The sequence below is a fragment of the Armigeres subalbatus genome, chromosome 3 (genome assembly GCF_024139115.2).
Source record: "Armigeres subalbatus isolate Guangzhou_Male chromosome 3, GZ_Asu_2, whole genome shotgun sequence".
Lineage (NCBI taxonomy): Eukaryota > Metazoa > Arthropoda > Insecta > Diptera > Culicidae > Armigeres > Armigeres subalbatus.
In genome coordinates, this window is record NC_085141.1 from 91312967 (window position 1) to 91329632 (window position 16666).

Below are 16666 nucleotides of genomic sequence, written 5' to 3' on the forward strand. Positions count from 1 at the left end.
TGAAAAACACGATATGTGTCACTTGTGGATTTAGTTCAATCCGACGTTGAAGGGGATAGAAATCATGAATGGGGTTCAAGAAGTGATAAAAATATCGTGTGCATTAAAACCTAATATTCAATTGTTTATACAGAAAAAGAAGAAAAATTAAACAAATACGGATCACGGAAAAAAGGAGGAAAACAAAGAAAACCAGTGTTGTCATTTCGATTCGAAATTCCATTTTAGGCCACGAAATATATTATTTTCTACTTCTGGCTCGATGTTTTGTGGCTTTATTTTATTATTCAAGAGTGGGAATTCAAAATTTGGAATCCCGGAGGATAATTTAAGAAAACTGATGAGTTTTAGGGTTTTAGGATTTATCAATTTGATAATTTATTTTTTATTGCTCTGAATTTTGTAATATTTGATTTCACAGTTTGTGCTTGAGCGATGCAAAGGCATTAGATTTTAAACAACTTAACAATGAGTGTTATAATGAGCATTATTAGCACTCAAATCGTATAAAATACAGCACACTTAAGTGAGATGGTCAATTAGTGCGAATGTTGGAAGAAATATTAGTGAAAACAATATTCAAAGGAGAACCTGATGGAGGCCGTCAACTTCGGCCACAAACACGCTGGCTGCAAGCAGTAGAAACAGAGCGGGGACCATAAATTCCCAGTCGGCGCGTGCTGAATCGGTGTCGTCCGACTCTATTCTTCTACAGATTCACGGAATTCGCAATTCCATTACGCTGATTAGAAGGTGATGATCGGATGCGCAACATTTATGTCACACACCTAGAAGGCTCCGTTTCCATTTTTGGCTGATGTAAATGGGGTCGATTTGATGTTTGGTAAAGCCATCACGGGAGTCCCACGTAACCTTCTTCATCGGTCGATGATGGAAGAGCGATCCTTTGTTACCACAGAATTTCGCGAACAGATAATTTGGCGTCTATGGCGTCCCATAATGCACTCATAGTTCGAATTGTTGGATCCGATCTTCGCACAGAAGTCGCCTATAGATCTTGATATCGCCCATCGAAAGTCTATCTACGATGGCATTGAGTTGGCTGCAGCTAGGTAGGTACTTGTTCTCTGTCTGGCAGATTGGCAGCATCGGTTGACGCATAAGCCGTAGAAAGCCAAATCCACGATGCCTATGTTCACTTTGTAAGCAGCTGATTTTTTTGTGTTTCAAAATTTGAATCTCAAGTTTCATGCAGCGCGCTTTCACAGACAAACAGACGTAACTTTTCATATACATTGTTTGAAATATCACCGTCATTAGTTTTATAGAAAACACTATCTCTTCGATTCTGCCGATGTGTCTGCAAAACTATACAAACGAAGCAGTGGATTTGTAATATCCGTGATGAAACTTTCTTTCACATTAATAACACACATTGTTTGGGGAACACATAGTAAGGCATCTTGTTTTTGGTCTTATTAGAGAACGTATAATTTTTGCTAATCCGATAACGTAAAATATTATCTACAAATATACAATTTTAATAAATATGTTATTCCTACAAAATTTGGTATGCTGCTGCTAATACAGTTTTCTTTTTACACAGATAGTACGTACATGGCAATGGTAGACTTGTGGTCTGAACTTGTAACAGCTAAAATCCAGCAAGGATGGCACGGACTTGTAGCATAACCTTAGCTCACGATCGCAGCCCTTGGATAGCAGCTTCCGTCGGGCACCAAATTTGCACAGCAATTGACGATCGAAGGATCACAAGATTGGCAGCATGGGCCACCTGCGAACCCGGATTCACAGTGTTCGTCCACAAATTCTCCGGGTGGAGGATAGCTCATTTTGGCCGTCGTTTCCGATTCCATTGGCAGTGGAGGTGGCTGATAACGAGCTCGCTGGGCCCATGGGTATATTTCCTTTGGCGCCGGACAAACTGGCATGTAGCTCAACTTGTTGGTTGTATCACTCTCCATCGGGACTGTAATGATGAGTGATGATTAGAGTTCGAATATAAATCAGAACTGGAAACTTACTCTCGGGTCGTTTGTACGACAGGATCGGTTTGCAGGACTTCGGTGGCTGGACATTCTCTTTGTTAGCCGGGAAGGAAAGGCGATTCACGGTGTTACTTTCCAGTTTTCCATGTGGAATGTGCAGCAGATTCTGAGGAACAATTGGTTCACGCTTGGTACCGCTTTTGCAAACATAGTCGTGTCTGGTGGTGGTGATTTCCTGGATAGGCCCATCCCCAATCAAGGGTGCAGGTCTAGGAACAATTGGAGCAGGACGTTCCGTGTTACAGTACGTAGGGAAAGATAACTGAAAGGTTGAGAAAAAAATAAGTGACTCTTACGACGTGTGCGAATTTGTAGAACGTGTATATGTAAGGTAATGTAATTACCGAAGTTTGAATTTTTAAGGATCTCAAGTTTAACATGCAAGGAATTGCGTTTGCTATATACAAATTGAATAATCCATGCGTGACGGTGAAATAATTTGATTTAGTCAAACCAAGTTGTGCATAAATTAAAACCGATTTACCTTCCATATTATGCATGATTGTGTTTAAGAGTGTGCTGTGAATGTGGTAGATTTTGATCGGAAGGTCTAAGCTGAACTCGATCAAAAGAATTTGGAATGATCCACCACGAAGCTGGGCAATACCTTGTAAACGGTGTCATCTTCTAGCTTCTGATGCGGTATCCGTAACTGTTCCACGGGACGGATTGCTGGAGGCCGTTCACCACAACCGTTGTAGTAACTTTCCTTGTAGACTGTCTTTGATTCGAACCCGGAATCAGCAGGTACATGTAAGTTATTAAAAGGCGGAATCATTTTCGGACGCTCTGTGCCACAGCTAGTCATGTAGCTCTTCTTGTATGTAGTGTCGTGCTCCATTGGAATGCACGGTGGCTGATATCCAGCGCGTTTGGCCCATGGATGTTCCTCCTTCGGCGCTGGACACACTGGAGGGTAGCTTAGTTTAGCTGTAGTTTCAGAGTCCATTGGTACTGTAGAATGTTTATAATTAGTGGAAATGAAAATGCAGAAAATTTCAAATAATACAAACTTTCGGACCGCATGTATTCTCGGATTGGTTTACAGGACTTGGCTGGTGTGAAGTGCGCCATGTCGGGGCAACTGTATGATAGTTTATTCACGGTTTGCTTCTCGAACGGAGCGCTGACGCTTCGGATGTGACCTTCAGGAACTATCTTGTAACGCTTGGGAGTTGTTTTAGCGACATAGTCATGCCGGGTAGTAGTTATCTCTTGTATAGGCCCGGAAGCAATCATCTGATTGCCAGTGGGCAGGATGGGTTTTTGCCGTTCCATATTATTGTATCCAGGGTACGAAAGCTATGAGAACAAAAAAAAAATCATCGTAAGGTAACAGCTGGTAACAAGTAGAAAAGTAAATCATGATTTCAGAAATAGAATGCCAACACATAGAATACATATTTTTATTGAAAAATAAGTTTCAATCTGCCGTTATAGTTTGAGCTTAACGATGTATTTATGAGCCTAATAAAAATTACATTTCCTTGGTTAATCTGGAACTTTTCATCTATAAAACATAACATAAAACGAAGATAATGTTTAGTAGAGAACCCTGAAGAGGCCGCAGGCTTCGTAAAAGGCCGCGTACACGATGGCTTTTTGCACTTGAAGAGGACCTGAGGGTGCTCAATGTTCAGGGCGACTGGAAGCGATTGGCCCAGGATCGAGTCCAGTGGAGAAGGATACTCCATTCGGCGTAGGTTCATCGAAGAGCTGTACTGCCGCTAACCGCAAGTCAGACTTATCTGGATATGGCATCCATATCCAGATAAGTCTGACTTGCGGTTAGCGGCAGTGTAGCCCATCAAGTAAGTATGTACATAAAAATGAATTTCTGTCTGGCCCTGACTCGGAAACTACTGAACTGATCGGCGTGAAAATTTTCATGCAGCGATTTTTGCGTCCGCGGAAGGTACTTCTTTTCTCCTTATTCCTTCTTTCTATTTTTCCTTTCTTTTTCCTTTTTCCTTCTTTCTTTTTTAAACTTTTCTTTTTTTCTTTCTTTGTTATTTCTTATTCTTTCCTTTTTCTTCCTTCTTCCTTCCTCCTTCTTTCTTCTTCCATCTTTCTTTTATTTTCCTTCTTTGTTTCTTCTCTCATTTTTCTTTTTCCTTCACCTTGCTTCCATTTTCCATATGTCTACTTCCTTTTCCTTTCTTCCATCTATTTTTTTCTTCTTCATTCCTTCACTCACCTTTCTTCTTACTTCTAACTACTTTGTTCTCACTTCTCACTTTTCACTTCTCACTTCCTCTTCTTATCCTTCTCACCCTTCCTTCTTCTTCCTTGTGTCTTCCCCCATTCTTTTTTCCTGCTTGATTCTTCCTTCTTGCTTCACTATTCTTTTTTAACACTTTACACTTCCTCTTTTTCACTTTTACCTTCACATATCTCACTTCCCACTACTCATATCTCACTTCTCACTTTTCACTTCACTTTTTTCTCTCTTCTAACGCAAATCTCACTTCTCATTCCATACTTATCACTTCTCGCTTCTCACTACTCACTTCTCATTTCCCACTTCTCGCTCCTCACTTCTCGTTTATCGTTTATCACTACAGTCAATCCTTCATGAGTTCGATGTTCTATGACTCGAAAACGACTCATGGAGGCAAATTATTTCAAATTGAAAAATATTTTTTTTAATGACTTTGATGGTCCCTTCAAACAGCATTCCAATGATTTCAAATTCCACATCTCGAGTCGATGGTCCCTTCAATATCGACTCAAGGAGGTTGGACTGTACTCATTTCTCACTACTTTTCACATCTCTCTCCTCACTTCTCAATTCACGTTTGTCATTTCTTACTTTTTTATTCTCACTTCTAACTTTTTACTGCTCATATATCACATATAAATACTCACTTCCTAATTCTCACATCTCACTCCCCACTTGTCATTTGGCCCAATCACTATTCGGCCTGATGATCGTTCGACCTAATGACCATTCGGGTGATTCGGCCTTCAATCTAAATGAACTTCGGTCTAATGACCCAGCGTATAGAACTAATCAAAATAATTGAATATGTACATATTGTTTTTTATAAGAGTATTTGTATTCTTTTTCATTGTCTTCTATATTCGTCTAGTGCGAATAATTAGGAACATTGTGAGCCTAATCTGACGCATTATTTTTGATCAATACGCTCGAGCTTCCAATATTCAGCTGTAAAGGAAGAGCTTACTCCTAACATTCAAGGTTGAAAAATATAAAAACTCAAAATAATTTTCTTAACAAAACTAACGAGTTGAAGCATATCCTTGAGGAGAATGAAATACACGTGGCGTTCATCACCGAAACGCACCTAAAACCGAGGGTGAACGTCAACATCCCGCATCGTGAGACTCGGCTGGCCGACCAGCGGAGGTGTTGTGGCCATAGCTCTACGGTACAACACCAACCATCGCCTGCTGCCAAGTGGTCTGTTCATGATGAACCTAGGTCGTGGTGCTGGTGCCTCAGCTTGCCTGTGGTCAACCTAGTAATTGCCGAATTGGCCTCTGCGATTCCGCCGGCATGGCAGAACAGTGTTGTATTCTGTTGCAGGACAGATACGGCAGCACCTTGAGTGAGGACTGCCTGGGTAGCGAGTGGCTAACAGTGAGGAACCTCCTGTAAGGTAATCGTGTCATAACTCTGTTGGTATCCTTGCGGCTCGAGTGGGCGAGTATTGTAGCACATTTGGTGCTTTTGGGTTGTGCACTGAGGTACATAGGAGAGTAGGGGTGGAGGCGTTGTGTACATGTTCACACCTAGTGGGAGCGCATACCTCAATAGTCCCCCCGAATAGTGTTTAATTGTGGGCCGGTGGTTGTGGATGGAGATGAGGGAGTTGGTTTTAGTGGGCCGGAAGTAGTTGTTGGCCACAACTACGAAATAAAACACAGTTTTATGGAACAAAAACTTACAACTATTTTATTGTGACCGAGTCGTTTGAAAGTATACATTCGAATGACTGAAAAAATTGGCAAAAGCTCTAAGGTCGTTACGTCTCTACACAGAAAAAGTCTACACGTTCAAGGGCGAGCCGATATCCGATGTACATTCTAACACTCCTCCTCAACGTATATCGGCTATACTAAGTCATCGATAAACCAAGGGCTTTGCTGTGCTGCGTCAATTTTGGTAAACCGAGTGGCTTAGTGAATAGATCAGCTGTGTTCTGCTCCGACGGACAGTACTGAAGTTTTACATCTCCACGATCGCAAACATCCTTTACGTAAAACTGACGTGTTTCTATGTGCTTCGATCTCTTCGATGTTCGACCGGCGTTCACGAATGAAATGCACCCTTGGTTATCTTCATTGACGATAGTTGCGCTGTCTAACTTTTCGCCGAAGTCCAGTAACAGCTGTCGAAGCCAAACTGCTTCCTGGCACGCATCGCTGAGAGCTACATATTCAGCTTCCATAGACGACAACGAGACGCAGGTCTGCTTACGACTGCACCAGGAAATCGCTCCATCACCATACATGAAAACGTAGCCACTCGTTGATTTACGCGATTTCGAATCGCCCGCCCAATCAGCGTCAGCAAATCCCAGCAAGCGATGATTTTTGGTCCCGTCAAAAAATAATTTCCAATCGCAAGTTGTATGCAGATATTTCAGAACTCTCTTGGCAGCCGACCAGTCCGCTTGTGTTGGAGAACTCACTTTCTGTGTTTTAACGGGCTTCGAATTTGAAAGATCGTATTTGTCTGCGAGATTTTTAATATATCCTTTCAGACTGATCGAGTACTTTCCTTTTTCAGCTGCAATCTCCATGCCCAAGAAGCTACGTAAATCTCCTAGTTCAGTTATTTCGAAATTTTTCTTTAGCTGACTTTGGACATCCACGATAAGTTTGTTATCTTCGCAGGCGATGAGAATATCATCCACATAAATGAGGACGAAAATCCATTTTCCATCGACGACCTTGCTGTACAGTCAGGGATCGGCCTTTTCTTGTTGAAATCCGACTTGCAACAATACCTCATGGATACGTTTGTTCCAGCACCGTGCTGACTGGTTTAAACCGTATACACTCTTTCGCAACCGACCAACTATTTTTTTTTCCCACATGCACGAATCCGGGAGGTTGGCGCATATGAATTTCTTCCTCCAAATTTCCATACAAATATGCTGTCTTCACATCAAGATGCTTGAGCAACATATGACGTTGAGAAGCCACAGCCAATAACGTACGGAGCGTTGCCTGTTTGACAACTGGTGCGAAGACCTCGTTATAATCCAACCCGTAACGTTGATTGAATCCTTGTGCCACCAACCTGGCTTTGTGCTTGACGACTTCTCCAGATGCATTTCGTTTGAGCTTAAAAACCCATCTGCAACCAAGTACCTTCTTATTCGCTGGTGGCTCTACCAGCTCCCACGTTTGATTTGAGTAATGGGAACTGATTTCACTTTTCATTGCTTCCATCCAAAGTTTCTTGTCCGACCTTTTCATTGCTTCGTTGAAAGTTGATGGTTCAGCTTCACACAGTTTGGCAAGTTTTGATTCGTAACAAAAACGTTTCGGTGGTACCCCTTTATTACTTCGTGCTGATCGTCTCAGAAATCCAATGAAAAACTCCTCCTCGCTTGATGTGCCGTCGTAGAATGATTCATCTATTTTTGCGAAATCGTTTCCAAATGCTTCCAAATTTGGATGATTCTCCTGAAAAATGGCCGAATCAGGAGCCGTAACTTTTTCGTCGAACTTGACTTCGATTTCAGATCTTTCTGGTTTACAAATCGGATAGTCTTTATCGGTCTCACAAAATTTAGCATCTCGACTTATATGAATTGTATCTTTGCTACGATCCAAGAATCTAAAACCTTTCCTGTGCTCGTCGTATCCAACAAAAGTCATTGATACAGCCTTCACGTCACACTTTTGTCGCTTTTCTTTGGGTACATATACCAGAGCTTCGCAGCCAAACACATGGACATGCTTATAGGATGGTAACTTACCCGTCCACAATTCGTATGGCGTTCTAGAAACTGGGGCTGCTGGAAGACGGTTTTGAAGAAAATTCGCAGTCATCACGGCCTCCCCCCAGTATTTCTTCTCCATTCCAGCCTCAGCGAGCAGGCAACGCATCATTTCTAGTAAGCTTCGATTCTTTCTCTCAGCAACCCCGTTCTGCTGAGGACTGTAGGGGACCGTTTGCTGCAGTATGATACCATTATCTTTCAAGAAACGCTGCAATGACTTCCCTGAGTATTCTCCACCGTTATCTGCTCGTATAATTTTGGGCTTCTTTCCAAACTGATTGTTTTACCTTCGCAGCAGACTTTACAGACTGATCGAATTCCACAGTCAACTAGCTTCAGGTGCGTTCCCATTTCCTCTCGCACGATGCGCTCGATAGCTCTCGGTTCACGATGACTGAGTTTACGGTGCCACGTATGCTGACAGTTATCTTGATGTTTAACCGCAGCCAGCAGAGCCTTTCCGTGTTTCTTTAGTTGGTACAAACTAGCAATAATGTTTCCATTCTTGATCACCTTGCAACCATTCTTATCAAAAACCACTTCACAACCTTCGTCCGTCATCTTGCTGACCGAAAGTAGATTCCCTTTCAGAGATGGTACATGCAGAACTCCTTTGACCAAAATGTTCCGAGAATTTCCTTCTCCATCAACGCCAGTCAACCGCACATCACCAGATCCACACGATGAAACCTTGCTTCCATTCGCCAATGTGATCGATGCACCAACATTTGACACTGCCTTGAAATTAGAAACGTCGCTTGCCATATGCGACGTAGCTCCAGAATCCAGATACCATGCAACATCATTGTTTTGTATCAGTTCACCACTGGTAAAACAAAACTCTTCTTCGTTCTCCTTCGCTAACTTTGCTTTCTGACTCCTTGGTCCTTGTATTTGTATTCTTTCTCCTTCCGATCCTGTGCAAGCTTACGGCAATCCTTGCGAAAATGTCCCTCAAGCTTGCAGTAGTGACACGTTTTCTTCGTTTCTCGCTTTCCAGAAAATTTTTCACTGTCCGCCCTCAAAGCTTTGTTCTGGAGAATTGAGTTTTCATCACGTCTTCTCCACTCGTCCAAGAGCTTTCCTTTGACGTACTCCAGATCCAATTCGTCGTCTTTCCTGCTTTCTAATGCGACTATGAGTCCATCGTATGACTGTGGTAAACTAGACAGCAGGATTGCCATCAACCAGAATGGGTTCAATGTGTCTCCCATGCCTTCCAAACGTTGCGATAATTCCATCACACTTGCGATGTGATCGGCCATGTTTCCACCTTCGTCAAGCTGCAAGCGTAGAAGCTTTCGCAACAAGTGTATTTTATTCACCAATGATGACCGGTGGTGAACTTTTCGCAAAGCTTCCCACATGTCTTTAGCGGTTTCAGCTTTCATAACGTGCGTTAGCTGATTGTTCTCCAATGCAAGTCCGATGATTGCTCGAGCTTTTCCATCTTTTGCCAGCCAAGCAGCGTCTGGTAGAACCGGCTTCTGGCAAGAGACCATGTCGTGCAGCTCCTCCTTGATCAGAATCAGCTCCATTCGGAAACGCCACGTGGCATAGTTTGTTTCACTCAACTTTTCCACTACGAATTTTGCGTCCGCCATCTTGAATTTTTCAAGCGCACTTTCTCTGACTTGTTGTTAGCGAAAAAACACTATTTCAACCAAAATTCTATTTGAGCCAAATTCTACCGCACTCGCGCCACGGAAACAGATCTGGGCCTATAACCTGTTGGCCACAACTACGAAATAAAACACAGTTTTATGGAACAAAAAACTTACAACTATTTTATTGTGACCGAGTCGTTTGAAAGTATACATTCGAATGACTGAAAAAAATGGCAAAAGCTCTAAGGTCGTTACGTCTCTACACAGAAAAAGTCTACACGTTCAAGGGCGAGCCGATATCCGATGTACATTCTAACAGTAGTGACGCCAACCCCACACTTACCTGGGATACGTCTCACCAGTGAGTCTGGTTTCAGACTTGTGTTACCCTCTGTAATGAAAAAAACCCTGATGGTGCCTTTCTCGTGCAAAAAATACTAAAAAATATGAGTGAGTGTTTCTTAGCGTGTTTTGTGCATAATAAATAGTATTTTGACCATACTTCTGAGCCCAAATTTCAATCTGGCCTATTTTCAATAGCAAACAATGCAAAAGAATTCCCTGTCGAATGGAATCTGTTGCGAGTAATTCTGCCAATGCTAAGTTCCAAAAAGTGTGTCTACATACATACATACATACATACATACACACATAACAGACATCACCTCAATTCATCGAGCTGAGTCGATTGGTATATAACACTATGGGTCTCCGAGCCTTCTATCAAAAGTATGGTTTTTGAGTGATCACATAGGCTTTCATATACTTAGTATACGAGAAAGACAAAAAGCATCTAGTTGAGTGTCATTGAGGCCATGAGTGTCGAAGATACCACATCTGTGAACACAACCCAAGTAGCACATGTAACAAACAAGCTACAGCGACTTATATATAACTATGCATCTGGTCATAAACAAGGTGCTGTAGCCAAAAGTGGTTGAATTATGTCGCCCTTCGGAAGGACATCGTCAAGCTAACGCGGAAGCAGGGGTAGTACATCATTGCTGGGGCGCCCTGAATACCAAGCATCAAACCTGGGGCAACATTCGCCTCAATCGTAACGGTGCCATTTGGAGCAACGATATGCAGAAAGGTCACTACACAATCCTGAGTTCGGATTCTCCAACCGACTGAGTCGATCCGGTGCCCATGCCACCAACATGAACGACCATATCTCGCAGCCGGACATCTACCAGGAGCTCAGTTCGGATCACTTGGATTGATTGAAGCAGATGAAACTAGAATATCAATCGCAGTTCAACTACGATAGCGACGAAGATTAAAGCATTCAGTCGTCAGGAGACGAGGCATTGGATGATGAGTCAGACGAGAAGGAATCGGATTCCGATGGTACACAACCGGCGAGACACGAGAAAACACGGAATTTCTAAAGCTCAGTTAGCAGCAAGAAATGGAATAACAAGAAAACTACCTTTGTTCATTGGCAGACTCGAAGAATGGTCGATATTCGTTGAGGCGTTTGAAGCATCGACGGAACCACATGCTTAGTGACGTTGAAAACCTTGTACGCTTTCAAGAGAGCCTAAAGGGTTCAGCCTTAGAAAGTGTTCGTTGTCAGCTACTACTTTCAAAATCTGTGCCAAGAGTTATTAAGAAACTGTGGCAGATGTACGGAATACTAGAACTACTCCAGTGTCAACTTGATCGGATAACAAAACTGGACGTACCGAAAGCAGAAAAGCTTGCCAGTTATGTCCCCTTTGGCAACGCGGTGGAGCAATTGTGCGAGCACCTAGAGATGGCTGGTCTGAAGCAACATATGATGAACCGTCTTTTATTGTAAGATTTGATTGATAAGCTACCGGACAGCGACAAGCGCGAATGGGTGCGTTATAAGAAGAAGATGCTAGTCACATTGTGTACACTTTCGAAATTCCTTTCGCGAATCGTAACTGAAGCGTGTGAGGCCAACGTTTCCCTAGAGCTCAAATCTGATCAGAAAGTGGTCATCTACAGCATTGCCGAAAACTCAAGAAGGAACGAGGGTGCTGAGAGGTGCCAAAAGCTGATTGTAGTCTGCCATCGTGTGGACCATCGTTTGAGATACTGCGAAGATTTCAGAAAACTATTGCCGACCGATCGTTTCAAGCTGGTAGTGCCTACCACTGACCATCAACTGGACGTCGGTAATTCCAGAAGCGACAACGACTCCGTATGTACAAACTTGTGGATTTCACCTTCTGGGACAGTATAGACTGTGAAGGACGGAATTTGGGAAAAGATACGCTTTTCTACGTGATGTACCTTTCCATTCATATACAGGCGATTGTCCCAGATTACTAATCGTATTGAACAACATCCATGTCATTGCTCCAGAAGAAACCAAGATTGGTTCTCCTGGCGGGCTGGACCGTGTATGGTCCCCAATTAAGGGAAGTATTGAGAGAAACTTTTCTGTACCATCACAAAGCAGTAAGCAATTAGGAAATCAATTATATCATAAAAAATCATTACGCACTAGAAGAATCTGTGGTGGCAACTATTCAGGAATCCAATGAAGAGAAAAGAGCCCGTGATATCCTTGAACAAACAACGAAAAGAGTAGGAGACCGGTTTGAGACAGGATTCCTAGATGGAAAACGGACCTCATCGAATTCCCTAACAGTCTACCGATGGCTCTATGTCGTCTGGAGAAAACGCCCGATCTGTACGAGAATGTTAAGCAACAAATGGTCGAGTATCTCCAGAATGGGTATACGCATGTGGCACCGCGGAAGAATTGGTTAAAATTGATCCTCGCCAAATGTGGTATTTGCCTCTAAATGTGATTCTAAACACCCAAAAAACCGGCAAAGTTCGTTTAGTATGGGACGCCGCCGCACTACTAGACGGCTTTTCATTGAATTCACAGTTGCTCAAAGGACCTGACATGCTCACTTCGCTAACTTCTGTCGTGTGCCATTTTCGAGAGTGACCAATCTCTTTCGGTGCAGTCCTCCGTGAGATGTATCACTAACTGAAAATACGCAAGGAAGATAAGTCGGCACAGCTATTTGTTTGTCGGAGGAACCAAACGGAAAAGCCAGACGTCTACATAATGGAGGTGGCACAAAACAGATAGACATCATAGAACAAACAGCAAAATTCAAAGTGAACTCTTTGTGTATCAACAATTGACGAACGGTCCTCCCGTATATGCAAGGCGATAGAAAGAAACAGAAAAGCATGCGCTGCTGCTCTGTCTTATGCTAATTGTTGAGTAAAGCTTGACTTCCACCGCTAGGTTCGCTAGCGTTTCAAAATCAGGGAAGGACCACATTCTACGGCAAAGATGCCTATATGTTATGTGGAGGTGGCCACATTCGGTGCCTCTAGTTCTCCCTGTTCGTCGCAGTTCGTTAAAAACCTAAACGCCCATGAGTTCATGCATGAGTATCCTGACGCAGCGAAGGCAATCGTCGATCGCCACTAATGTCGATGATTACCTATTTCGACAGCGCGAATTACGTGGAAGAAGCCATTCAGCGAGCAAAGGATGTTACGTTCGTACATGCTAGAGGAGGATTTCAGATAAGTAATTGGGTTTCCAATGCAGAGGAAGTGCTTCAAAGTCTCGGTGAGCAGCAGTCCATGACGGAAGTTAACCAGAGCCAGGACAAAATTACAGAATCAGAGCGTGTCTTGGGAATCATATCAACCTTGTCATTCTCTACTAATCATCGTCAGGATCTAGGAAGATTTCTCTATGGTACAGAAAGGCCAACGAAGCGAGTGGCTCTGTTATTGTTCAAAATTTTTGGTGGCTGGGCTATGAATGGGACAAAGCTATTGATGACGTAGGTTGGTCAGAATGGAAGCACTGGACCGAGTTATTGCCAGTTGTGGCAGAAATTCAAATTCCGCGCGCGTATTTTAGTGGACTTCGTTCGAATGAAATCGATTTGCTGGAGCTACACGTGCTTATACTGATGCAAGTGAGCATGCTTATGGAACAGTATCGTACTTCAGAGCAGTTGTAAATGGGACCTACAAATGTGCATTGGTGATGTCGCGCTCCAAAGTAGCACCGTTGAAAAGACAATCCATCCCTCGCTTGGAGTTAATGGCGGCAGTTCTTGAAGCGGGGCTCACACACACGATTGAGTTAATTCATTCTATACCAGTCAATCGTCGCTTTTTCTGGACAGATTCACAAACTGTTTCAAGCTTGAAACGTTCGGATCAACATAAATATAAACAATTTGTGGCATTTCGTAATGGGGAGATTTATGAGTTAACTAACTTAATGGATTGGCGCTGGATACCGAGCAGACAAAATATAGCCGACGCATTGACTAAATGGGTTCGAGGGCCTTATCTAGCCATTGCTTGAGCCTGTCTCCATAACAAAGCTTCTGCTTTCTGAGATTCTTTCTGTTGTAAAGGACAGCAAACAGTTTTTTGGTGAGCTGGTATAGCCATTGCTTGATTGGGGCAATGGCTATACAAGCTCATCAAAAAACTGTTTGCCGTCCTTTACAACAGAAAGAATTTCAGAAAGCAAAGGCTGTGATATGGAGGCAGGATCAGGGGAATGGGCTTCCCGACCAAGTCTGTATCTTGAAGAAGAATCAAACACTATCAGAAAGAACGGCGTTGAGAATTGAGAAGTCAAGTTTGTTGGATAAATTTACTCTCGTCCATGGACGAAAGTGGCGTGTTTCAACTTGTTCTACACAGCTGTGCGGCACCCAACACAAAATGAGCAAAAACAAAACAAAAAGCATCACTTCTCTGTGGGGCTGCCTATCCGATTCTGTTTTTTCGTACTTGTATACTGCCGTCATACGCATATTTGTCCCATGTTTACTGGGATTCCCTATATACATGGGACAGTAATGCGTATAACGGCAGTATACAAGTTTGATAAATTTGTTATCGTGGCTTGTTATATATTGAGAGCGATTTCTGCTAACCCTGGTGAGGATTAAAAGTGGCTTCCTCGGGGGGTATGCGATGAAAGTAGCGGCGGCTTCAGCGGAAGAAATGCTGCAAATGCAAGAAAGACCGGCCGATGTCGTGAGGTTCAACCGGTGATCCAAATTCCAATTCCACGACTTGAAACCGACCCATGCGTAAACCTATGCTCATGGTTGATGTATTTGCCATACAAAAGTTCTGCCAGTGACCCTCCAAGTGCCTCTCTATTGTCTCCTCAGCGGGAGCGATGCGCTATGGAGCTGGTTATAGTGGCTGAGTGGGTGTGGAAGAAGCAACCCAGAAGCAGCTCTAACATACTGATTGAAGGTCGGAGAATCGTTGAGGTTACAATCTGAAAAGCATGAGAGTTCTGGGTCGTAGAGTAGGCGTCTGTCAATGATAGCCTAACTTATCCGTATACGGTGCGGTCCTGTGAGACTTGTATCGGGTGCGCTCAAATTAGTATGAAAACAACTTTTTCTCATTTTTTGATTTCTTATTCGGTTCTATTTGATGCCCTGATGCTCTGGAAAAAAATCCAGACAAATCGGCCAACATTTGGGCAGTGCTAAACTCGTTGAAAGTTTATATGCAAAAATGTATGCATAAACATCCAAAGACAATTTACAATGTTATGAAAACTCATATGTGAATATGTACGTTATGTAGAAGATATTGATTTGGAAAATGTATTGGAGGTAACCACTTTCCCTTCGATGGGACTCGAACCCATGACCCTACAGTACGCTAGACTGGTGCTTTAACCAACTAAGCTACGAAGGACCTCCGTCGGCCTTCGCAACCTAGCGGCTACTGAACGAGCTCGAGATTCCCAAATTGGACGCATAGTCAAATCACTCGCAATCCATTTCTCAAGCCAATACTTCCACATGTGTATAGTACACGTCCACATTAGAGGAGCGTGAGTATTTAGAATGTCTGGCGGCTGTAAAGACAATTATTTGCTGTTAGACGGCACAATTTACAATGAAGAACTATGATACTCATTCAGATCTTGAAGAATGTTATGCTGAAAACCGCGAAAAGATTAGTGTTTGCCTGCCGAAATTATTAGCATTTCTCTGAAGTGGAGATTGAGCAAATTTTGTTTCTTTTACCTTCGAAAAGAATTAAATTCACCCATACAACACTCCAGTAAAATGCTAAAATCTTTGCCTATTAAATGCTAATCTTCTCGTGGTTTTCAGCATAACATTCTGTGATATGGAAATGCTAATATCATCTTCCAAACTTAAACGCACATGTCCATGATAGAATAAAAGGCGAAAGTATAGATTTGATAGTTCCGTTAGGATACGGCCTTGGGGCCCTCCTTAGCCTAGCGGTAAGACGCGCGGCTACAAAGCAAGACCATGTTGAGGGTGGCTGGGATCGATTCCCGGTGCCGGGCTAGGCAAATTTTCGGTTTGGAAATCCTCACGACTTTCCTGGGCATAAAAGTATCATCGTGTTAGCCTCATGAGTCATGATGTACAAATTCAAAAATGGTAATTTGGCTTAGAAACCTTGCAGTTAGCAACTGTGGAAGCGCATAATGAACACTAAGCTGCGAGGGGTCAATGTCCCAGTTAGGGATGTAATTCCAATGAAGAAGAAGTAAGGATACGGCAGGCATCAAGAATGTTTTATAGAAGTCGATTTGAAAGCGAGCGGCAACATTTGTGATGGTATAAATCGCACGACCTTCCTTCTGCCAAACTCCCGTATACGGGAGGGAAGAATATAAGTGTGGAAGCTTACATATTTACACTGGCTAACATTCTGTATTTACTTCTACAAGAACTGAATGAGTAAAAACTGAATGAGTATGACCGATTTGGCTGAATATTTGTCCAGTGCATGAGGGCATCAAATAGAATCGAATTAAAGAGCGGCCCATCAAAAAAGTTGAAAGTGTTTTTTTAACCCCCTTAGTGCGTAAAAATCAAACACTTCATCGCTTTTACGATTAGTGATTCTTGATTCTCGGGCCGAACAGTTGCTTTCTTCCCCACGGGTCCCTTGCTCGATTAGCTCCTGTTTGTTGGCTGTTTGATTGACGTGCCGTGCCATACGTATCCGCATTTTTCCTAACCAGTACTCTAGTTACTATCATTCATTCTATCAC

General features: G+C 42.8%; 1 protein-coding gene across 4 annotated transcripts in view; it reads right to left on the reverse strand.

The window, feature by feature from the left end:
- Window positions 1–1396: 1396 nt before the first annotated feature.
- Window positions 1397–16666, reverse strand: part of LOC134226776 (stabilizer of axonemal microtubules 2) — a 32788-nt gene continuing 17518 nt past the window's right edge. For 3 of the 4 annotated variants that reach the window (XM_062707755.1, XM_062707754.1, XM_062707753.1), the window contains exons 4-7: window positions 3044–3332; window positions 2638–2984; window positions 2007–2292; window positions 1397–1951 (exon numbers count right to left, since the gene is read on the reverse strand). In XM_062707755.1, the coding sequence (XP_062563739.1) occupies window positions 1656–1951; window positions 2007–2292; window positions 2638–2984; window positions 3044–3332 (1218 nt within the window). In that variant the 3' untranslated portion in view covers window positions 1397–1655. The remainder of the gene's footprint in view (window positions 1952–2006; window positions 2293–2637; window positions 2985–3043; window positions 3333–16666) is intronic. The other variant, XR_009983555.1, reaches the window with a different exon arrangement.